General features: G+C 40.9%; 1 protein-coding gene across 1 annotated transcript; it reads left to right on the forward strand.

The window, feature by feature from the left end:
- Positions 1–282: 282 nt before the first annotated feature.
- On the forward strand, positions 283–8,734 carry CD86 (CD86 molecule; the record flags this gene model as incomplete). Its single annotated transcript, XM_082277775.1, has 5 exons — positions 283–329; positions 447–496; positions 1,787–2,131; positions 6,176–6,487; positions 8,532–8,734. Exons 2-5 carry the CDS (start codon positions 451–453, stop codon positions 8,732–8,734), a joined length of 906 nt encoding a protein of 301 aa, XP_082133901.1. The 5' UTR covers positions 283–329; positions 447–450.
- Positions 8,735–24,178: the final 15,444 nt, after the last annotated feature.

A 24,178-nucleotide genomic window follows, 5' to 3' on the forward strand; every position in this document is an offset into this window, starting at 1 on the left:
GGTAGCTGACATCACCGAGCCGTCTCCCCCACCTCCTCCTTCTGCGTCACACTCTCCTCCCCCTCTACTTTCAATTCTCCATCTTCTTCCCCACACTGCCAGGCCAAGCATGCTCCCCATTCCTCTTTCCTCTGCTCTAGGCGTTTTGGGTACTTGTCTTGCCCTTTAGACCCCAGAGTCTCTGTGTTCCTCCCATGGCATACACAGTTCGCAGTAATTTTGCACCACATCAACTTCTCTGTAAACCAGAGATCTGCCATGGCGTGCTAGTTGTGGTTGCTAAAGGCTGGGAAACACGTAGAAGTCCTTGCACCAGTCTATGGAAAAAGGTGAGATTAACTTTCTCAATACTCTCTCTCGCTAAAACTTCTTGTTTTACCACTTCTTTGGGAGTACTGGAGTGTTTTCAACCTCTAACATATTTCTTTCTTTCCTCCTTCTTACAGTGTCATGGAGGTCTGCATGTTCTTCCTTTGTGCTATGATACTCCTCCCAGGTAAAAGGCACATTTTTAATTGTTAAAACTGTTTTGATTGTTTGTGTCCAGCTATGTGATACTTTCTCATGAGCTTCTACTAAGAAGCTCATTCATTAGTAGTAATTAATCACTTCCATTGCACAATCAAGGTCATACAGCCTATGTGACATGTATTTAAATTGTGTGCAGGGACTCTATAAAATATATATAGTAAGTACTTTCTCTCTTCAACTTTATATCTACATTGCACTTATTTTATGATGCTCTTAAATTCTCAATTTAAATCTGTCTTTAAAATGTGTGTGTATCACCTGTGTGTATTATAGAGAAGAGCAGTACTAAACTGAAAACTGACAGTTTGTTATGGGACAACTGGAGTTTGAGGCACCCGCAGAGATCATTTTGCAGTCTGGTGCTCTGGAAGAACAGTCAAAACTTTGCACCAGGAGAGAGACTGTAAATCTCCTCCTTTTGAACACAGCAAAGATGTTTGTATCTTCTGGGACAGAGGGCTGCACTTCTTATTCCAAGAAAAGACAGACCTCCCAGACCACCACTCATGATAATGGACACATGCATGGGTGAAAGCAGGAGAAAAATCATCCCTCGTGTAGTGCAGTTCATCCTTTCTTTGCATGAAGGCATAATTGTGTTTATTGACCATTTCTGCTAACAAGATCAGCAAGAGAACAGTTAAATCTGACATTTACTCTGTCATTAAATTCTAGATTAATTACAGAACAGTTAAATCTGACATTTAATTTGTCATTAAACTTTAGATTAATTCTTCATTGACACTGAAAGTGTTCACCTGCTTCTGACGTTCTGGTCATGCATTCCCTAGACACTCACATTTACCACACAGTGTGTACAGTTTCTTCAAAACTTTAATACTGTGTTATTTTCTTAGGAGAATTAACTCAACTTTTTAAACAGAAATTGTACAACTATCTCTTTTGTGGCAGAATCTCATTACACTCAGGATGCTGCAAACAAGAATTGTTTGTATCTTTGGCCTGCAGATAAGTCTTCTAAAATATAGATGCTCATGATCTCTGTGTGGTAGGCCTTCTAAGTAGGAAAGTAAAATACAGGAAGAAAAACAAGAAACAGTTTTATGACCTGAACTCCACAAGACTAAGTCAGTTTGAACAACTATGTGTCCTGTCATACCTAGTGGGAGAATTTGTGTCAAAATACTGGTGGTTTTATTTCCACTGTTGTTAAGTGTTGGATCTCTGAGTGCAACTTGGTGTTCTTTTGTAGCTGGTGGAAATCTTAATTTCTCTTTCTCTCTCTCTGTCTAAGGTATTGCTGCCAGTGTGCATCCGGTGAAGGCATTTCTCCATCACACCGTACACCTATCCTGCTATTTTCCAAACCCTCAGAAAATTGACATAAAGAATTTAATAATTTTTTGGCAAAAAGACACTAATAAAGTGGTGCATGAAGTATATTATGGCCAAGAAAAGCATGAGAACCTTAGTCCTGAATATATAAACCGCACCAAGTTGGACATGGGCAAATGGACCTTGCAGTTGTTCAATGCAGGAGTTGAGGACGAGGGACGCTATCAGTGTATTATTATGCAAAAAGTAACTGAACAATCAACAGAGGTCATACACAAATCTGAGTGCTCACTGCACATCATTGGTAAGTAATCTCTTCCAATTGCCACTTGGTCTGTGGGATTCGCTGTGATTTTGTTCCGTCCAGAAAGATGGCTCCTGTCTCCAAGCCTCTGAAAATGTACTTGCTCTGGAGCAGAATTTCTAAAGATGGATAAGAGACTTGCCTCCTGCAAGTTTTATGGCTTTTAGGACTCTGGAAAATAAGCTTGTCTGTTTGCATCTGACAAGCTACCTTCTATCAAAAGTAGCAGTAGTTATCAACATTGGTGGCAAATTAGAATTGAAACATAGCAAGATCTCTGCAAACACCCAGCTGGTTTATGATCATATAAATCACAGGGAATATAAAGAAAATATCAGCTCACATGGAGGAGCAGAAATTTGTATGTTCAGTTAAAGGAAGGCAGAAAATATCTCTGAAGAAAAAATGCATACATACATTGATGAGATTCAACCTGATGTTTTGCATCAAAGAATTTTCTGTAATCAGAGCAAAAGGCAGTAAATCTTTTAACAGGGAAATGGAAGTGAAGCACCAATCTTTTCTTCACATTTTCTAATCTTTTTAGTGATACCTAATATATAATCCTAATGTTTCTCTATTTTAAACTATTCTGTTAGTAGCCTTTATCTATATGCCTGTGTTCTGTCTTGCACTGTCCTAGAGCTAGTCATTAATAATAACAGCTTCTAACTTGCACTGGTGTTTTCAGGCTTCAGCATACTGCTTTAAAAGAGAACAGGCCAAGCATGACAGCAGCGAAAAACAGAGTACCAGGACAATTGACCCTATTTAGCTTTGTACTACTAGCAAGTGTTTCCTTGATCCACAGATAAAAACCCTAGATTGTTAATTTTGATTCTCCCAAGATCTACTGGAAAAGCATTTTCAGTGAAGTTTTGGAACTCAGAAACTCATAATGTGCACTCAATCTGAAGGCCCCCATTTTAAGAAGATATGTTGCATCAACTCTCAGTTAATTCAAACAGTTGAATCAGTTATCAGCTTAGCCAACATCTCAGCAACGTGTTACAGATGTCTCACACTTAGGACTAAAAGTGTCCTACACCTTTTAAGGTTTAGCTTAGGAAGACTATTTTAACAATGTGCTCGTGTCTTCCTTCCAAATTACTCTGTGTTCAATAAACTCCCAAAGAAAGGAACAGTATAAAACTATATTAAAAAAAATCCAAAAAACCCAACCCTTCAAAATAATTAGATGAAAAACACAAATATTGAAATGTACCTGTGCTTACATGCTGCTTCTTAATTAGAATCTCATATCATACATGGAGGGATTTTTGTAGTTTGGCATGTCACACTTAAAATGGGCATAAGAAAGACTGAGTGCTGTACAGGAATGACAGGGCTGTCACACAAAGCTATCTACATCACTTGGTGGCTGAGCCCATTCAGAAATACTGCAGTACCTTTGAATACAATTTAAACCTATTATTTTTATGTATTACATTAGTACAATATATGTATGTAGATAGCATGAAGCTATGTCAGGGGAGGTTTAGGTTGGATATCAGGAAAAGGTTCTTTACCCAGAGGGTGGGTGGTCAGGTGCTGACAGGTTCCCCAGGGAAGTGGTCACAGCACCAAGCCTGACAGAGTTCAAGAAGGGTTTGGACAACACTCTGAGGCACATGGTGTGACTCTTGGGGTGTCCTGTGCGGGGCCAGGGGTTGGACTTGATGATTTTTGTCAGTGCCTTCCAACTCAAGAGATTCTAGGATTGTATATGTAGCTTAGATGTATTTCATACAGCCACGATGGCTTATATAATAACAACAGACTCAGATCCTTCTCTGGAAAAAAAGGAAAGGTTTCACAATGGAAAACTTTGGCTCTTAAAAATGCAAGGTAGGGACCATGGGGACAAGCAGCTTAACTGGAAAATCTGCTGTTGTGGCTTGTCTACAGTGCTTCCTCTAGATAGATCAATAAGGGAAGAAGTTGAGACTAGGGAAACTGTTTCAAAATATGCACTACTCAAAGTGTTGAGACTGAAATGATGTCACAAGAGAGACTTACAGTTGCTCATTTTAAAGGGGATGTTGAAAAACTGAAAAGTGTGGAAAAAGCTCTAGTAGAGTTATCCGAAGGCTGGAAAAAACACAGTCCAACTAGAAACATTAAAACAACAATCTGATTACCTCACAACACAGAATAATGAGAAGAGTTTTGTTTCCAGAATGTGGGAACCTGAAATACATGTAAAATACTAGATATTAAAAAAAAAAAAAAAATTGAAGGCTAATTAATTCATTCAGTGACAGTCAGTGTCTGGAAGGAAGTAAGGCAAATGGTCACTAAAGAAAATAGAACAAAAGCGAAGTGATTAAGCCATTGAGAAAAAATATTAAAGTCTTGATGGATCTGCTGTCTCTTGAGGTATTTTATCTAATACCAAAGCTTTTTTGGAAGATGTTTTATATACAAAAGACTTCCCGACATGTTTTTCTGTTAACAAACACAAAATTCATATATGTAGCCCACACCCTGCATGCAGCCAACATCACTTTCCAGTAAATTGAGGTTCCAGAAGCTATAAAAGAGAAGTGCAGGGTATATGCCACTATTTCCACTTGCTCACTGTCAGTAAAATTGAAGCCCTTAAATCACTTGGATGTTGTGGCAAATTTCATAGTCATAGATTACATTCCTGCCATTCCTATAAAATACCAAGGAGAGAATAAATACTCCAGATCAGAAGTCTGACAGCAGTCAGCTAAGCAAGTCAGACCTTGAGGAGAAAGGAAGCTTGAGCTTTCCAGAGGGACAACTTAACTAAATTTTGGGGTATAAAAAAGGGGGGGACTTTTTCCATTTTGAATTCATATCCATGGACTCTCTTGGGGGGATTTAAGTGACTAAGCTAAATCCTATTCATTGTGTGCTAGGATAGAGAAAATAAAAGCAACATCATGTTTCTTCATTCATCCGTATTAAGAATTCTCTAGGGCAAGAATTAGATCCTGGATCCAGCACACTGAGTGTGTGTGCAGAAGAGTGAGACCCTCTTAAGACTCATATTTTTCTAAGAACCCTTTTTCCCTTCTCCAATATTTCTCCATATTTGCTTTAGTCCTATTGGCCCTAAAATAATGAAGCATTTTCAATTAAATCTTCAATCTATTTCTTGGGATTTGTTTCTGATTTTTTTGGGAAGTTGTCGGGGTTTTTTTTTTAGCTTACTGTATGCCAACTTGTAGTCACTATTATTTCTACATCCTCTCTTTCTCCTTTTCCATTATGGTCAACTATTTTTACTATGAACCTCTAACCAAACAAATCCTGGTTGAGAATATCTAGATTATTTAAGAGAGAGTATTGGTTAAAAGCGTCCATTTGTCATTCATATTTTATGTTTAAATAGTTCTTCCCAATCCTGTTTTACTATTTCTTGCCTGGAAAACTTGGCTTTTTAAAGCAACAGGTGTGTTTTTCATTGATTGTGGTAAGTACCCAAGTGACACAAAATAAAAAAACCTTATGCTATAGTCATTTCCATTAAAAAAGTTAAGCTAAGGGAACCCTACTACAAAGTGATGATGAATTATATGCTGCAAAATGTTTACTTACAATACTTAGGGATATTTCTATTTAAGACAGCACTTCACTTTGAATTTATCTCATCTGAATTCTCTCAGATGATTTCTTTCTTTACATTTCGCAGTTAGAAATTTGTGGTTTTCCCCTTACCCATTCAGGAGGCCAAAGGTAGGGAGCACCATGGTCCCTTCCCGTCTTCTGCTTAAGCCCTTATCTGTAACCAGGCCAGGTTTCATTATTAATGAGTCTTAAAGAGGTGGGAGAGACAGAGGCCCGTTGTCTGGCTGGTCAGACTTGCATCCTTGAAACACCCTGAAGACAAGAATCAGCAAGTCTACACATACACCAAAAAAAAGCCATAAAAATCCCTTCTTGGAATGCCAATTGTCTTCCTGAAGAAAACTATTTAGATTTGTTTCTGCCTGTAAATCTTAAATAACTGGCAGGGATTGTCACAAATGTGGTGTGGCTGGCTAATGATGCTTTGTCTTTGGTCTATTTCAGCCAACTATAGTCAACCTGAGATAGCAGAACTGCACTCCAGGGAACTAAAGCCCAACGGGTACTTGAATCTTTCCTGTTCTTCCAGTGGAGGTTATCCAGAGCCCAAGGAGATGACTTGGCTGATTTCACACGAGAACATAACACACAGCACTAGGGCTCACATGGATGTCTCACAGGATGCTGTGACAAAGCTGTACAACGTTACCAGCAAGCTGAATATCCCAGTTCCTACAAAGAGCCGCACTAATATCAGCTGCTTGCTTCACCTTAGGGAGCAGCTGGGAAGCCTTGTCTCTGTCCCACTAGGCATAGGTGAGTCTCCATTCTCCCATTCCCATTTCTGCATGGGTAGAAGCAGGATGTACTGCCGCACAGCTGATCACAGACAGCAGCATGGTCAAGGCAGAGAATAAACTCAAGGTAGTAGTAGAAGTTGGTTACGAGGGTTGTATGTTCTCCATCATGTTCACCACTGAACTTCCTCTCTTTTCCACATGGGGAATCTCCTTACAACAAGGAGAGGGCACAGAGAAGGAATTGCTACACAATCCAGAACACGGCCCTACTGATGCCCTCCCCAGAAGATGCTGCAGTAGCAACAAAGCAACCTAGGAGTCTGGATCAGGCAGCAACCAGTCTCTGGAGGAGACAGCTGCTAGGAGAGGTTGTCCCTTCACAGAATCAGAGAACTGTTGAGGTTGGAAGATGTATCTGGAGATGATCTAGTTCAATCACTCTGCTCAAAGTAGGGTCAATAGGTAGCGCAGTTGAATTTTAAATGCCTCCCAGGGTAAAGACTCCACAACCTCTCTCAGCAAACTGTTCCAGAGTTTGACTACCCTGATAGTAAAAAAGAGGTCTTTTGCTGGTTTAAAGTGCTTGAGCTGCTATTCTTAATCATTCCATAGAAAGAGGCAAAAGGCTAAACAGAAGAGTCCCTTGGACCATATTTAATTCACAAACTTCCAAATAGACTGTGCTGAGTTTAAGCGTAAAGACCATGAAACTTGGACTAGTATTAGAAGCCTTCCTGGTGGTTTTCATAATGTTTGGCAGAATGAAGTGAACATTCCAAAATGACTATTTGGGGATTTTTATTCTCTGAGACTGTGTCTTTTTTCAGACACCTCTTGCAAGAAGAAGCTGGGGACATGAGTTCCATTATGACTTTACTGCCGGATTATCTCAAGGTTCCACATGGCTGATCCTTTCTTTAAACTAAAGCAGTATTTTATTTATCCTCTGGACCAGGAAAACTTCTTTTGACATGTTTTTGTTTGTAAGCTATGGCATAAGAACATCAAAATAAAGACAATTCCCACTTTGGTCATAAGTTAATTTGGCTTGCGCATGTCTCTTTTAGACAATGCTGAAGATGGAGAGCTGTGCTTCAATTAACAGGAACAAGAAGCCAAGAGGGAATGGTAGCATTGCAGGAAAGCCTACCAGGGTAGTATAAGCATGCACCTTACTACTGCAGAAGAAATTTGCCACTTGTTCTGAAAAAGTTCCACAGTGCAGTTTCCTTAATACAAATTTAGCTAAAGGGTTAAGTTATCAATGCCAGATATGGCAAACTGCCTCTAATGTCTTTGCACTCTAGGACTTTTAAATACTATTAAAATACAATCCAGAAATCTTCTTATATTTGTTCAGCTCTGCACATTGCTCATGAGTGTTGAAAAGGCTGTATTAGCCATAATGCTGTATCCTCCTCTTCCCTCTTCAATTCTTCTCTCCTCCCTGGCTTTATGAAAATAGATACCTGACAAGCAGTGATAATGAGTAAGAAAACAGAAACTCCACATAAACATAAGCTTTGTTTGGCAATAACTGAAGCTGTATCAGCTGCTAATCCTGCCAACCAAAACCTCAAAAACACAAAAACCAGAAATAGAGGGGAAGTCCTTTGAATTCCCTGCTACTTTCACATCCCTTACAGCATTTCATTAGGCTTTGACCATCATTTCCAACACATACCAAGTAGTTACATGTTCCAGGTTTTTCAAACTTGCATGGTAGTACAGAGCAGCATTAGCACAGTAGCTGCCTTTTCAGCTCTTGTATGAATTAAATTGCTGATCCTTCACATGTTACCCAAACCTCAGAAAGAGTGCTTGGCTTTAACTGCTGTTGAAGTAACCATTAAGACCAGGTAGTTTCACTAGTTATTGGAAATGAAAATAAAACAATGTGGATAGTGATTTACTGACACTATTAAAGCACTGTAAAAGCAAAGGATGCTGAGGGCCTTAACCTAAACTTCTAATTCATGTAACTTTGGGATAGAGTGTTTAAAGTAATTGTCACCAAATTAAATCTTTCCTGTGTGTATCTTCTCTGTTTTCTTATTCAGAGATACATGAGAAAGAAATGGAGCAAGCAAAGATAAATTTCTTTGGCCCACTTATAGCTGTGGTTGTACTGATCATTTCTGCACTTCTTCTGGGTTTTGTGATATTAAAGAAGAACAGAAATATCTTGTCTACCAACCAGAGTAAGTTACTACTTGTCATTCAGCTCTACCATACCTCAGCTCACAGGCTTTACCCTTTGTAATCATCTCTTTACCTACTCTCCAGCTGCTGACAGAAAGTTAGGTTTCAGGTTGGACTTAAGCTAAACTTCCCAGGGCAATTTAGTTCCTGTAACAACTTAGTCCATCCTGCAGGAAGTCAAAGCATCTTTCTTCTTTCTCATCCTGGAATCCACTTCTCCCTCTTTTTTGTGCTCTGTGAGACTGCCATGGCACCAGCTTACCATCTTTTCCTGTGGTTTCATCCTTTTTTTCCAGGTTTGGGGTAGATTTGGCTCCTAAAATCATTAAACTACATTAATCCTTCTTGCCCATCACTACTTAAAAGGAAGGTGGAGCTGGGGGAGGGATGAAATGAACTTACTTGAAGTGCATGGAAGGATCTCTGTCACCACAGAGTTGAACAGTCAAGACATTGCTCCACCACAAGCTACCCACACACTGGGGTGAAAGAATCATTTTGTACTGGGAACAGATTTTGATCCTGGAATTTCATTTCTCTATTTTATTCCAAGACTAGTTCTCAGCAGTTCAGGGTTTATTCGGCACTGAATCATGCTGACATCAGAATCTATTCTCCTTGTAGCAAGAAGGAAATGCATTTCTCAGTCAGTCCTGTTTCCCTACACAGCCAAGGGTCCTGAGCCCTACCTTGTTCTTTTTTTCAAATTCTAAAATAACTGGATATTTACTATCAAGTCTTTTTCAGCTCCTATTTATCGCATTTCTGTAAATCACATATTCATCTATTTTAGGTGTCAGTCTAGCAGTCTAGAAGCTATCCAGCTTGAAACTGAGACCATCAGCCAGACTGCTGACTGGGAACCACCTCTGCACACAGCAAGGCATGAGGTCCTATGTTTTTAGAGGTTCTGCCAGAACAAGAATCCTCCCCAGATGCCCTACAGAACAACATGCAACCCTTTTGTGTGATGCCTGAAACCTACTGCCCAGTGTTCTCTGCTTTCATTTTTGGTCCAGAATGGTAGTAAATATGATGCTCTGCCTGTCTGCATGACTACCTTTTTGTTGTATCTTTTATTATGCACTGTGACCATGTAAAATCCTGAGAGTCAATGGAGAAAGCAGAGCTGCATGGGTTACAGATTGTCTCAGAAACAGAAAGAATTAAGTCACAATCTGTGAATCATAACCATCACTGCAAACATGACCTGAGGTAGGCTATTACCCATAGAATAATAGAATCATAGAACCGTGGAATCATAGAATGACTTGGGCTGGTAGGGACCTTAAAGGTCATCAAGTTTCAAAACTCCTGCCTAACCATGAGCTATAAATGCTTTTGGCAGAGCCACTGTGGCTTTGTACCAGTAACTTTTTTGTAAAGCTTCACATTAGAAAGAGGAACTTCAGGGCACTTCCCCACCTTCTGGGAAAAGTCGTGCAATTCCTGTTTGGCATTTGAAACTAGAAATAATCTAAAGAAAATACTTGCTTTAAATATAATTTGTATTCATCTTTATTTTTTAAAATACCATCTAAGCTTAATATGCCCTGACAGTTAGTACCTCCACACTTTGTTCCTTTGTATTCTGACTGAGAGCTGTAATAGTTGTTCAGGTGGATGTAGGGATGGAAAATGATAGCGTGAGGTATCATTCATATGTGTTTATATCTAACCATACAAAATTAGACCAAGCAGATAATGAAAAAATATTACATAAGTCATGTTCCTTTTTGGTTGACTATGTTCTCCCTTTCTTAATTTTACTTCAAATCTTGATGGTAGAGCAGTTCATACACTCTGGTATGTTCAGCCATAGGAAGTAGTTTCATCTTTCAGAAAAGATCCTTTGTTTCTCTCAAAATGTGTCAGTTCTCCAATCTTGAATGATCTCTGCACTTTATATTCTTCAACAGCACTGACATCTTTCAGGAGGAAGAATGCAGCAGAACAGACAAAATTCTTCTGAGGTCTTGATTTTGTTTATAGATCTGACACTTTCAGAAAGAGCAGGGACATTATCATATTCTCAAGACAAATTTCAGCTCAGAGTTGCAGTCTAGGGACATAAATTCTCTACAGTTTCTTCTGGGTACAAATATTCTTTTCAGTTAAATGATGTTGTGAGTTGCTAGGTTTCACCTCAATTTTTACTCCGTTTTCAAGTGTGTGAGAGAAATGCATGTCCCTTTGAGTTAGCTAAACTATTTGGGAGTCAGTTTATTAAGCTCGTACACTAACATTCAAAATATTTTCATTCAGATTAATATCATTCAGATGTTATTAGAAGTTAAATGTTTTAAATTTTTGTAAAAGTTTATACTTGCTAGCAAACTTATTTAATGATGGATTAAAACATACGTCTTTTTCTGTGTTGCTGTTTTTATTCTCCTTCCATTAAAGCATTGTGTTAGGGAATACCAACATTTGGTGTTCTCAGGGAGGAAACATTTCCAGAATTATTTCTTGGAAGCAAATTAATAAAAAAGGTATTGCTGCAATGACACAATGGCACAACTGGAGGTTTCATATGTTCATTCATATATATATACATATGATATGTACATCAGCAGCTGTAACTAGTGGAAAAGGCAACATGGTGCATTAGGTTTATCCTTTGACAAGTCCCTTCCATCCTTAATTTGTTCCTAATTGGTGAAGTTGTTTGTTTTCTCCCTTGCCATCCCTCTACTTTAGGCTGCCAACCTCCTTCTATTAACTGCTCAATTTCTCTACCTCCTATATTCTTTCCCTTAAATCAAGTCTAATTCCTTCCTGCAGGGGAAGATTTAAGGGGGAAAAAGCAGATGGGCTTCAGGGAAAATCTTAATTTGTCTCTATGTGTTGAAACACATTAATCCTCTGTACTAGCAGGTATAATGAGCACAGTAGCAAGGCACAGGAAAAGCCATGGCTGATGTTCTGGCATTTTTGTCCTCCATACAAATGCATTCAGATTTCCAGGCTATCTCCTCACACACTTAATTTCTGTCTTTGGCAGCTTTCAGTCAGTTAATGAGTCCATCAACGTGGCAAGAAAATGAAAGAGTGTACACCCACTACGTGCCACAGCATGTAACAGCTTCACTCAAAAACACCATTCCTTTATTTTTAGGTGTAACATTATGAATTTCAGCAAATGTTAACAAAGAAATGGCAAAGATGTGTCAAAGTAGTATCCAATGACCTATCATAAAATTCTGTTATCAGGCTTAGAGTTGTGATAGATTCCTCACTGATTAAGCAGCACTGAATCACCAAAGAGTTGAGATTGGAATGGATCTAGGGAGATTGTCCAGCTCAACCCTCCTGCTCGAGCAGGGTCACCTGGAGCAAGTTGCCCAAGTCCATGTCCAGACAGCTTGTGAATATGTCCAAGGAAGGAAACTCCATGGCATATCTGGGCAACATGGTGCAGGGCTCCCACACCCTTCATATTAAAAAGGATTTCCTGGTGTTCAGAGAGAACCTCCTGGGTTTCAGTGTTGCCTTTGGGCCTGTCACTGGGCACCACGGAAAAGAGCCTGGCTCAGTCTCTTTTGCACCCTCCCTTCAGGCATTTATACGCACTCATGAGATCTCCCTGAGGCTTCTCTTCTCCAGGCTGAGCAGCCCCAGTGTACTCCGCCTGTGCTCAGATGAGAGGTGCTCCAGTCCTTTAATCACCTTTGTAGTCCTTCAGTGGACTCTCCCCAGTATGTCCACATCTTTCGCATACTGGGAAGCCCAGACCTGGACACAGGCCTCCAGGTGGTGCCTCACCAGTGCTGATTAGAGGGGAGGACCACGTGCCTCAGCCTGCTGCCAACGCTTTCCCTGATGCAGCCCAGACACTGTTGGCCGCCTTTGCCACGAGGGCGCACTGCTGCCTCATCTTCAGCTTGTCCACTAGGCCATCCCTGTCCTTTTCCGCACAGCTGCTTTCCCGATGGATTGCCCCAACGTATACCTGTGCATGGGGCTATTCCTCCCAAGGTGCAGGACTTTGGATTTCCTTAGATTTTTTTTTTTTTTTTAAGGTTCCTCCTGTTCATTTCTTCAGCCTCTTGAGACCCCTCTGGATGGCCATGTGATTGTCTGCAGTCCAGCCCTCCAAGTTTTTTATCATCTTTAAACTTGCTGAGTGTACACTTGCTCCCAGCATACACATCATTAGTGAGGAGGAAAGTCAGTTAGTTTGACTGAAAATTCCTTAATGCCAGTCAGTGCTACTGCAACAAAGAATATTTCCCTATGGTTAACAAGTGATGGAACAGTGGAGTGTTGCATTTCCAGAATATTCTAGTTATTTTTGAGGGGATTGTTATTAACAAAGCATCCCATGGCAAATATCCTTAGGGGACTTTTTCCTCTTTCAAGTGAATTATTTGCTACTGGCAGCTACATTCAACCACAGAAATACGGTAATTCTATAAAAGAAATCCATCTATGTGTTGGTTTCAAATCCTCTTTCGTCCTCCTTTCCAAACTCAGAAGGCAAAAAGCAAAATTAAACAAATATATATATTAAATACTTCTCTACACTGGAATACCAGGCTGTCATAGTTCATAACTGATCTCTCCCTGGTTTTCCATCTTCTGCACTAGAAGGACCATAATGCTGGGACAGGGAAGGATTTAAGCAAGACATGTTTTCTGATTTCAGGATGGACTACCAGAAGGTTTTCAAGAGAAAAACTACAATTAGATGGGAAAGCTGGTGAAAGTTGAGAAAGATGGGGAAATGGATGAGTGCTGAGAAAGTGTAAGGAGATAAGTGATACACCAGGCTGGCTTGCAACAGCAAGTGCACATGCATCAAGTGCAGAGCTGCTTCACAGACTCCAGGAAAGCTGGGGAAGGCTTGCCACTAGCAAGGAGAGATTCTGCACAGAAGTCCAGAAATCCAGAATATTCCTACAGACATTGACTTGTCAAACCTCCTCACATAATCGTGAAATTTATGGCAGATATGCAAGATTAAATTTTCCTGCACTTGGTATGTTCTTGATACTGAGACCTGCATATCTTTTGTCCATTGCTTTTGTTAATATCTTTAAACAAAAAAAACCTCACAAAAATCATAAAAATTATGGCCAGCCGCCCATTTCTCATAAGCAATGCTTGTTATTTCAGAAGGACATAGACCTAGGAAAAAAAGGGAAAGATGAGTCGAGAATAGCTCAGATTGCAGTTCCATACCTACGTGCACAGCTGGTGCACCATGTATAATGCCTGCCCTCTTCTGAAACACGCTTTTGATTTAACTTGTACAGGTGTGAAAATGGGACAATGGCACAAAAGCAGAGGTCTTACCTTGCACTGTTAAATGCTCTACTGTATCCAGAAACATAAGTCTTATTTTTTTAAAGTTAAAATATTAGAATTGGAAAATAAGTGGAAAAAGGTGATTAAGTCTCTAGAAAGCATGTTTACAATGTGGAGTTTATGGAGTTCAACCTATGCAGGTGATGATGAAAATGGAGAAAGGACCTGATGAATCTGTCCAGTATTCCAACACTTGGAATGACTGATTAAACAAGGAAGGTGTTAGAGATCGTTCCTACTAAGTGACTCATACTGGGGAGCCCAGAACTGGACACACTACTTCATTTCTTTCTTTGGCAGCTTTCAGTCAGTTACTGACTCCATCAACCTGGCAAGCAAATGAAAGAGTGTACACCCACTACGTGCCAGAGCATGGCCACACCAGTGCTAAGTGGGGGGAAGAACACTCCTCCTAATCCAGCCCAGGATACCATTAGCTTTCTTTGTCACTTATATTCAGCTTGGTGTCCACCAGGACCACCAGGTCTATTTCTGCAAATCTGCTTTTCAGCTTGTCATCTCCCAGCATGTGCTGCTGCATGGAAAGGAGACAAAGAAGTTGAGTTGAAAGAGTCAGAACAATCAGGTTTCTTGAATGTATATGAAAGATCCAGCATATAATACATCTGTACTGTGGAAGAGAAAGGGACTTATTTAACAAAATACGAGGTGGAAAACAAATTATGACACCTAGCAAGAGATTCTGAGTGGAAAGAAAAGCCAAGACAAAGCCAAGAAAAGAAAAGAAGATGCTCTGCAGCCTATTCCTTTATCACTAGATAGTTTCTTGAAAGAATTATCAGTAGCCACAGCTTCTATTTCTCAAGTTGCCTATGGCAACAGAGCATATTGTGAGGTAGAAGCTTTTCCTAGTAGATCAGACATCCTGAAAGACAGGATCTTAAAACTCTGAGATCTTTCTTCAGAGATTTTTCTTTTTATGCCTGGGATACTGTGCAAGATCCACTGTCCAATTACTGTTTGGAGAGGGTCTCAGCTGAGGTTTGATTGGATTGGTTGAAACTGGCAGAATTATGCTGAGGGATAACAACAGGTCACATGGCCAGTCATCTTTGTCCAGCTGCATTGGAAAAGATAATTTAAAATAATGAACCCTCAGTAAGATCTAATTTCTTATTCTGCTTTAGTTCAACCAGAGTTAGAGCTTATACTTAAAAGGCAAAGCTATTGCTTAAGATCTTTGAAATCACAGGAAAGCAGGCTAGAAGTGCTCACAAGTGAAAACTATTTTGCAGACCTAAGCCCTTATAGAAATTCAATTAGACTTTTAGGAAGGCGTTTTGTTTTTTTTAATTGGGTCAGTGGTTAAGTCCCTCAATATTATGTATGCACCCAGAGCAGAAAGTGTGTAAAAACTACTCAGTACAGGAACACAGAAGGTTTTATCAATGAAAACACAAAAATGCTTGATCAGCATAACACACTGAAACATCAAACCCCAGCTCCCCCTAAAGTGATGCAAAGCAGCCGTTTGATCCTAGAACACAGAGTCGGGAACCATGGCACATACTTATCTTCTCATATCAGTTTTACCACTCCTAAGCTTCCTCTCACTTCCAAAAAGTGAGTGGAAGTCTGGATTCAAGGGTGTCACATCCCAGACACTCATCCATGGGGGAATTTCGGGGTGCTGATTGTATCTGCCCACTCTAAAGCCCAGCACAAACACCTGCAGTGGCCATACACTGCAGAGGGAAAACGTAGGATGTCTTATGAAGACGGTCCCCAGCCAGGCCACTGGGCTCGGGTCTTTAGTTCTTCTTTCTCCTCCTTTTGCCCTCCTGGAATGCTTGACCAGCAGCGTTCAGAGACCCCGAGCAGGCCTGGCAGCCTCCCGCCGTTCCCCAGACTCCCTGAGGCAGGGAGCACGGCTTGAACTGACACGCCGGGACCCTTTGGGTTCCACATCAATTTCATTTGAATTCCACATCAGTTTTATTCCTTAAAAGCCGAGGCTGCAGCGGCGGCACCGCGGGCTGAGGCGCGGGGTCCCCCTGCCGGCTCCGGAGGCCGCTCCCCCGGGCCGGCGGCCCCGGGGCTGCGTGGGGCTGTGAGGGGACTGTGAGGGATCTGTGCGGGTCTGTGCAGGGCCGTGCAGGGCTGTGCGGGGCTGTGAGGACGCTGTGCAGGGGTTCGGGGATGTGATGGGCCGTGCGGGTGCTGTGAGGAGCTGTGCGAGGGCTGTGGGGGCGCTCGGGGGGCTGTGAGGGACTGTGAGGGGGCTGTGCGGGACTGTGAGGGGGCTGTGCGGGGACTGAGGGGGCTGCTGTCAGGGCGTGCTGAGGGAGAGCCCTGGGGTCACAACGCCAAGGGCTGGAAGCAGCGCCAGGAGGGCTCCAGTCCCCCCTGACTCCCAGCGGGGTCAGCGCTGAGGCCAGACTGGGCTGCCAAGGGCCGCGTCCTGCCAGGCCCTGTAAACAGAATAAAGGAATCACGGAATTAATTAGGTTGGAAAAGACCTCCGGGATCACCGAGTCCAACCTTTGACCAAACAGCACCATGTCAACCAGACCAGAGCACTGTGTGCCACATCCAGTCTTTCTTTAAACACCTCCAGGGACGGTGACTCCACTACCTCCCTGGGCAGCCCATGCCAACGTTTAAATCACCTTTCTGTGAAGAAATTCCTCCTGATGTCCAACCTAATCCACCCCTGGTAGAGTTCTGAGACTACATCCTCTCCTCCTGTCACTAGTTGCCTGGGAGAAGAGGCCAACACAGCAACTGGCTACAGCCTCCTTTCAGGGAGTTGTAGAGACCCATTTTTTGCAAGCTAAACACCCTCAGCTCCCTTAGCTGCTCCTCATAGGACTTACTTGCCTGATCCTTCCACAGTTTTTTTGCCCCTCTCTGGACTCAAGGATGAAAATGGCACACCCTTCCAGGGGTACCTGTTTGCTCTGCTGCTTGAGTGTCCTCCCAGAGAAAAATTTTTACCTTGCACCCTGCCTGAGCTGCTCCTCTTTCAGTTTCTGGCTGCCTTCTCTGATCCTCTAACCATGCACCACTGGGAACAGCCTGGCTGCGTCTTCCCAACAACCTCCTTGCGGTTGTTGGAAAGATGCAATTTGGTATCTCTTCACCAGGCCAAACAAAGGGAGCTCCTTTGGCCTCTCCTCACGGTGCAAGTGCTCCAGTCCCATCACTGCCAAACTTGCACTAATTTATCCATGTCTTCCTTGCATTAGAGAACCCAGGACTAGACACACTTTTCTAGAGGTGGTCTAAGAAGCGCTGAGTAAAAAGCAGTAGCGTCACTCCCCTCACACAATCTACTGGCAATGCTGCTGTCAGTACAGCCCTACCCACCATCAGCCTTGTTTGCTGCCACTTTGTTGTCATGAAGTCATCTCACCAGCATCTTCCCCTTTACACCTTTTCCCCAGAGCAGCTACAGCACTTTGGGACATGAGGTATTGAGAGTCTACGCATTCACTCTGCTGGTCTTCAATGTTGCATTGTGGTTTTCTTGTGACATCTCCCCCTCCACTCTGGCCTGGCTCATGATCAATCCCACAAGTCTAGCCCGCTCTCAACAAATTCTTTGCAATTTGCTCCATTCTCATTCTGGGATATTTTCATGTAAAACTAGAAGAAAATACAGGGAAAAGGAGAATTATTCATGTGAACAGAACTCTGACGCAGTTGAGGCAAAGAAGATGACGTGGGACAAGAAGACTGAGGTTTAGAAAAGAGGGGAAATTAATTATAAGGTGTGTTTGAAAGTCTAAAGCTATTCAGACGACTGAATGAAACAGGAAGAATTGAATTCATCCAGACAAATGAGAATATGGATGATAGCACATCAGAGACAGGGACTGAGACTCTCTAAGGGGAGAAGTTCCTATTTAATGAAACTTGTAAACCATGCAGATGAAAATTGCGGCTGGTAGAAAGCAGTTTTCCTCTCAGATAAAACACTAGAATTTAAAGTATACTCTTAAAAGGGGAATTATGAAAAAAATATTTGTAAAACCTTGAAAAAATCTAGCCAAAGCATTTAATTTCAATAGTGACAGTACAATCCAAACAAACTTGGGAACAGGATGAGAGCATATAAAATATCAAAACAATCCTTTTTCATTTTTAATTATTTGCCCCTCCACCAACTTCTAAAGACAATCTTTGCAAATTGTTTTCAGCTTTTCCAAGAGAAATTTAAAAAATCTCTTGAAAGATTCTTTTCTAATACCAGAGGCTTCCCTGCACTGAATTTTCTTTATGGGCTGGTTTCAACTGACCTAAAGAGAAGCATTGGGAGACTGATCTACCACTAAATAAAGAGACCTGATAATTTTGTCTATCAAATATGCGTCATTAGATAGGTATCAATGTAAGCATGGTGCATTTTAAGCTCCATAGTACTGTACAACTCCATTGTGTATATTCTTCTCCATCAGCTGTTTCCTAAATGCTTTATTGGTGTGAATAAGTACAATTTCAGAAACAAATAACAATATGAAAATAAAGTAATACTGCTAAAAGACGGAATGTCAGACAGTAAAAGACAATGTCAGACAAAAAAATCTCCATCTGGCAGAACTGTGAAAAACCAAGAGATGTACTACTAATCCTTTCAGTTTACATTAACACTCTATACTTCTGAGACATGGAAATCCATTCTTTTACATGCCTCTGACAATTCCCAAGCATTTAAGTGAGTTGAATATGAGCCCTAAGGGGAAGGCTCCACCATCACAATTATTACACACCCACAATGACTCCCCCTGTGCAATGTGGAGTGGTGCTGACAAAAGTGTTAAGCTGGGTAGGGGTGTCACAATGACATTTTGCAAGGCATTCTTTTGCCACATTCCCTCGTGAGTTTAACACCTTAAGGTGTAAAATAGTGTTATCATGTCCTCACATGATAACACAGTGTTACAGTGCACAAGCAAAGGAGATGAAGGAAGAAGTCCTGTGATCGTGGATTCTTAGCAGGCATTTTTTGCTTGCCCTGGGCATTTTAGGAGGTAAGCTGTGGAGCACATGGGACTTAAAGACTTGGAAACACTGCCACAATTATTTATTAGCTTTATATTAAAATGTTACTTATCTGTTACTCATCTTCTTTGAGACTCTTTGTGTACATTTCTACTCTGGCTATACAAGCAATATTGACAGAAGTTTTGGCCTTGATAAGATTTGAAAAATATTTAAAACCCCCACTCCTTTTTCTTCTCTTTCTCCCTCTCGCACGTGCAAGAAAGAGGGAGAAATGAAAGAAAAAAAAGGAATGTCCCACCTGTCTAGTCATGGCAGCAGCTCTGCATGTTCCAAGAATACACAACATTCTGGAAGACAGCCATCATTATCACTTGGGCTGTTGCAGTTCATACCTTGATTGTAGTAGGAGCATCTTTTTTCTACTTTTCACTATAAATGAATAATTTGAAGTAAAATAACAATCTCTATGCTGATCTTGCCAGCTCTTAGGTCTCTTTAGCTCAGAAAAAAGTCGTTGAGCCCTTCGTGGACAGAGAAAACATTACCTGAAAGGCAAATCGCACGAGAAGCTTCAAAAGTATATGCAGGAAAAACATGCAGAGAAGTACTACTCCTGATTCAGGTGAACTCCTTAAAAAGCCTCTAATAATTCTGTCAACAAATACACTATATTGAACAGCAGGTAACTGCAATGGGTCTTTGCCTGTCTTTCTCTTCCAGGTGATGTAAATACAACCAAAATGCTGTTTGTGTGAAAAGATGAAGAAGACAGAAAATCACCACAGCTTCTGAACATTGGTTTGGTAAACCTAGATTTTGGTGCATTAGGATCTTCAAAGTAGTTCAGTGAGACAAAATCAGAAAAAAAATTCTTTTGTGTATGATGGCAATACTGTTATTCAGCATTCAGTGGGAAGATGCACTGCTTTTTTTTTAAGCAAGTAATCCAATGTAGCTGGTAGAAATGCAGTTTCAGGAAGAAGTGAGCTAGATTTTACGTATAACAGAGAATGCAGGTTGTTCTGACGTGTGCCCAGTGGTCTTCTCCCAGTGGTTAAAAATGCCTGTTATGAAGAGGAACAAGCTTGCTCCATTCCTCCTTCTCAGAGCAGGGAGCAGCTGATGTGATTAAGCAGCTGAGTGATAGAGCCACTCAACTAATCTGAAGAAGATCTGTGAGAAGAGGCAAAATTCTGGAACTTCAAACCAGAAAATATAACAGGCCCTGGAAACAATCCTGCATGAAGCATGCTGGCTGGGAATTGGAAGAAACATAACAGCCTCATCTTTCTGTTAAGTACACACAGACCAGTAAAAGGAGGAGAACTTACCTGTGTCTATTTGCATATTTGGAAATGTGGGTGTTTTGTACTTCTTTACATGTGAAAGAGTAAAGATGATTGAAGTGTCATTCTGTTCAGTAATTCCTACAGCAGAGTGCTATGTACAATTGATTTCAGCAAAAGAGAGGTGGTTGCCCTGTTAGTCATCCAGCCTGATGTAAAATTAAACAAGGGGGAAGTTTTTGAAAACTAAGTAAAATTTCTTGATTCATAGACTAAAGGAGGAATCTGCCACTTTAAGTGATAGGAAAAGGAATTGCAGGATCCTTGCAACACCCCTGACGAGAGTGGAAACCAAGTCACTGGTGCTGTGGACCTTTGCTACAGTAACACATTCAAAGAATGAGCTGCAATGGAGTCTGAGACACAAGAAAATGCACCTGGGAGATTGTTACCTCCAATGAGGGAGCCGTGCGAAGGCTCAAAGTCTCTTTGCGTCACATTTACTCTGCATAGGACCAACTCACTACTGAAATATCTGAGACAGACCATAACAATTGTTTAACATTGCCCACAGAGAAATGGTTCAAATGAAATTAGAAGGATGGCTGACTAGCTGAAAATTCCAAGAAGCTTATTTCCTGCATTTGAAAGTAGATAAAAAATAAAACACCTGTTTCTATTAGCTACAATCTGATTTATAATCTGGCGTAAATGAAACATTTCAGCAATAAGGAAAGCCTGGAATTGAAACAGTGGAGCTAAACGGTTCCAAAGAAAAGCTGAGAAAGCACTAACTTTGAAACACTGAAGCTGAGAAAAAGCTAACTGAGAGAAGGCATCTGTGAAGGTCCTGGTGTCTTTGTAGCACTGAGGTTTATGTCAGGGCAGATACAGAAATTGGCATTGGAGTTACCTAGACATTTAGGTGCTTTATTTGTCAGCATCACTGTATTATACAAGCATTTCCCAAGAGAAGTAGACAAGCACTGTCACACTGCAAGAGAACTAAAGCACAGAGTTAAGCAATTTGATTGAAGTCATGCAGGAAAGTTGTGAAAGAGCAAGGCACAGAATCTGATCTCCTGAGAGTCACTCCACTCTCTTATTCACAAGGCCGTTCTTCCTTGTTGAGCCAACTGCTCTACAGCTGATCCCAGTCACTGCAGATCACTTTTCCAACCGGAAATCCACATTCCGGGTTTTGCTTGAATTGGGTTAAAAAAGGATGTGCTTGTTTCTGAATAGCAATTGGATAACAAGCACTTTAGAACCTGGGCAGACTTTGATCTGCAACAGAAGAAGAGCACAGAGGAGGAAACAAGTCAAGTCAGAGGTTTGCAAGTAGCAGTGTGACAAATGTGGCCTAAAGGAAGCTTTGGTTTATTGGTTTAATTACCCCATATTCTTGTCAGAATATGCTTTTGCACTATCTAAAGCAAATATCCCTGCTTGTCATTCATCCAAGTGAATACTCAATCTTTTATTAATAACTTTGTTTCTTAAACCAGCCATTGGCATTTCCATGGCTCCCGAATCCTAAAATACTGTACATGTGCAATCAGTACACAGCAGTGTTAATAGATTTTCCATAGTAATCTTTTAATAGTTGCTCACTTCCCAGACACCAAAGGAAAGACATCACATCAGCAGTACAGTGCAGGGACAGCTAGTGGGAAGTGCCAGGAAACTGGCAGTAGATAGTAGGGACCAACTTCCTAACCTGATCAGGAACTTCTGGGAAGCATGTAGCAACACATTTCCTTGCAAATTATTTCATATCTCATTTGCAAGCCACAGAGAACAAACTTTCTTGTGTGCATATCCATGTGACTAATTGATGCCTCCAGTAATTCCAGCCTCTGTCAAAAAAAAACCCTTCATGTTATCATCTCCTCATCTTACATGGTCAGGCCTCCTACTCAGAATACCTGCATCAGCACCTTTTTTTCTGTGCTGGTCTTGCTGACCTGTACCTTTTGACAGCTGTTGATAAAAAGCTGGTTACCACCAGTGATGATATGTTTGTAACTGACATGCAGCATGTGCTCCCAGGCCCCCATGTGAGGAGTTTTGCATTGCTTTTAAACACAGTGCCTCTTAAAACTGTTATGGCTTTTCTGAGCTAACACTGTTTATCAGGAAAAGCCAATTCTTTGAAATCAGCCCTGCTGGTGAGAAAGTGCAGCTTTTTATGAATTGACTCAGTAAAATCTGGGGAAGAAATTATGTGGTTATGATATCTGAATTTAATATTTTCAAAATTAAGCATTCTTTTTCAACTGGAATACCATTTGGTTTCCAACATTTATGTTTTGAAGGGTTTGAAGGATTCAGAAGTTCAAATGGAAAAAGTGGTTTTAAAATCAGTGTAACAATATTTCAAATCTCCCCTATCATTTTTCCCCCACAGAATTTCTATTCACTATTTTAGGTAAGCTTAGGGTCTTTGTGACACTTTAGGTAGAAGAGATACTTCAGAATCAGACCTTCACAGAATCAAAAACTGCTTCAGACGTCTCTGTAAACTGCCTACCCAGATACTGCAAATCAGGCACTCTCTAAAGTGGTTCTTTCTAGGGCCTTTGCCAATAACTTTGCCTATTTTCCGAACATCTGCTTGTATTTAGTGTGGTTCATTTAAAATGACACACATTTGGCAACATGAGTACATTCCATCATGCCCTCTCCTGTAGATCACTTTGGTACTCTAGGTGTTATTCAGACTTTCTAGATCAAAGAAAAAAACACTTCATATTTCAATTCCAGGGTCTACAATACTGCAAGAACAATCTAGTCTATCTGTTCAGTACTGTGCTATTTCTAGTTTCATTCCCGGTTGATGAGGGCAAGTGAAGAGATATGTAAGCACTTAAAAGCAAAAATCAAATTTGAACTTGGAACACTGATGTTTTGTAGAAACACGGATAAAAACATGGACAAAACATGCCTAGCCTTGCTGTTGTCGAGCTCTGTATCCAGAAAATAATTTCTCTGCTATTGATGGCAGCAGTACCCCCAAGGTACAGTGTCCCAGGTGGACACTTGATACTTAGGGCTCAGGGACAAAATCAGAGCCTGCAGGAAGGCTGAGATTTCAGCAACAGTGCTGCTGTTTTGTCTAAAGGTGTGTGTTTCGGTACATGTGCTGTTACAAAGGTGAGCAGAGTAGAAGTATCATTTCATCCATTAGAACAAAGGACTGAATGTTGAGTATCTTATCTCTAAAACAGGAATAATAATACTACTAATAATATTTCATTACCTGCATAGGCATCGGTCTCCCCTTTGATAAGTCACAGTACAAAGTAATCTTTTGATAGTGTTTTGGCTATAGGAAGGGTTAGCCTGTTAATAAACACACTACTAAAAAATTATTTGGCCCTTTTAAAAATTAAATCCTTGATGTTGTAAACGCAAGGTCCACAAAGAAAGGCACAGTCTCTGTTTTTGCCAGCCCTTACTTTCTGACTGCTTGACTTGACTTTGCACCTCAACTCTCTGTACATTAGTGTCCCTGATTGTTAGATAAGGTAATGGTCCCCAGAGTTACAAAAATGCTTTAGTGTCCCTAGACAAAAGGAGAGGTACTGTGGAAGCACAAAGAACTGTTTACATGAGTTAAAAAATAACTTTTAACCTTTGATCTTGAAGATCTATTTCATGTGTGCACCATATGCTCAAAGGCCTGACAGCTTCAGCTTCACCTTTTTTCTGTGGATGCACTCTTTGACTTCACAGCCCTTATGCTTTTAGCTTGATGGCATCCAAGATGTTTCTTAGCAATCATATTCTGCCAGCTACACACATTCTTTGCTCCTCAGGATCTGGGAAATTTGCTGCATTCCTCTTTTTTCCACACTGCTCTTTGGAGACATTAACCTCTGAAGAAAACCAAGCAAACAAACAGAAATCCCACAAGCATAAGGGATTTGCAGCATGTT

The sequence above is a fragment of the Coloeus monedula genome (genome assembly GCF_965178545.1).
Source record: "Coloeus monedula genome assembly, chromosome: 3".
NCBI classification, from domain to species: Eukaryota; Metazoa; Chordata; class Aves; order Passeriformes; family Corvidae; genus Coloeus; species Coloeus monedula.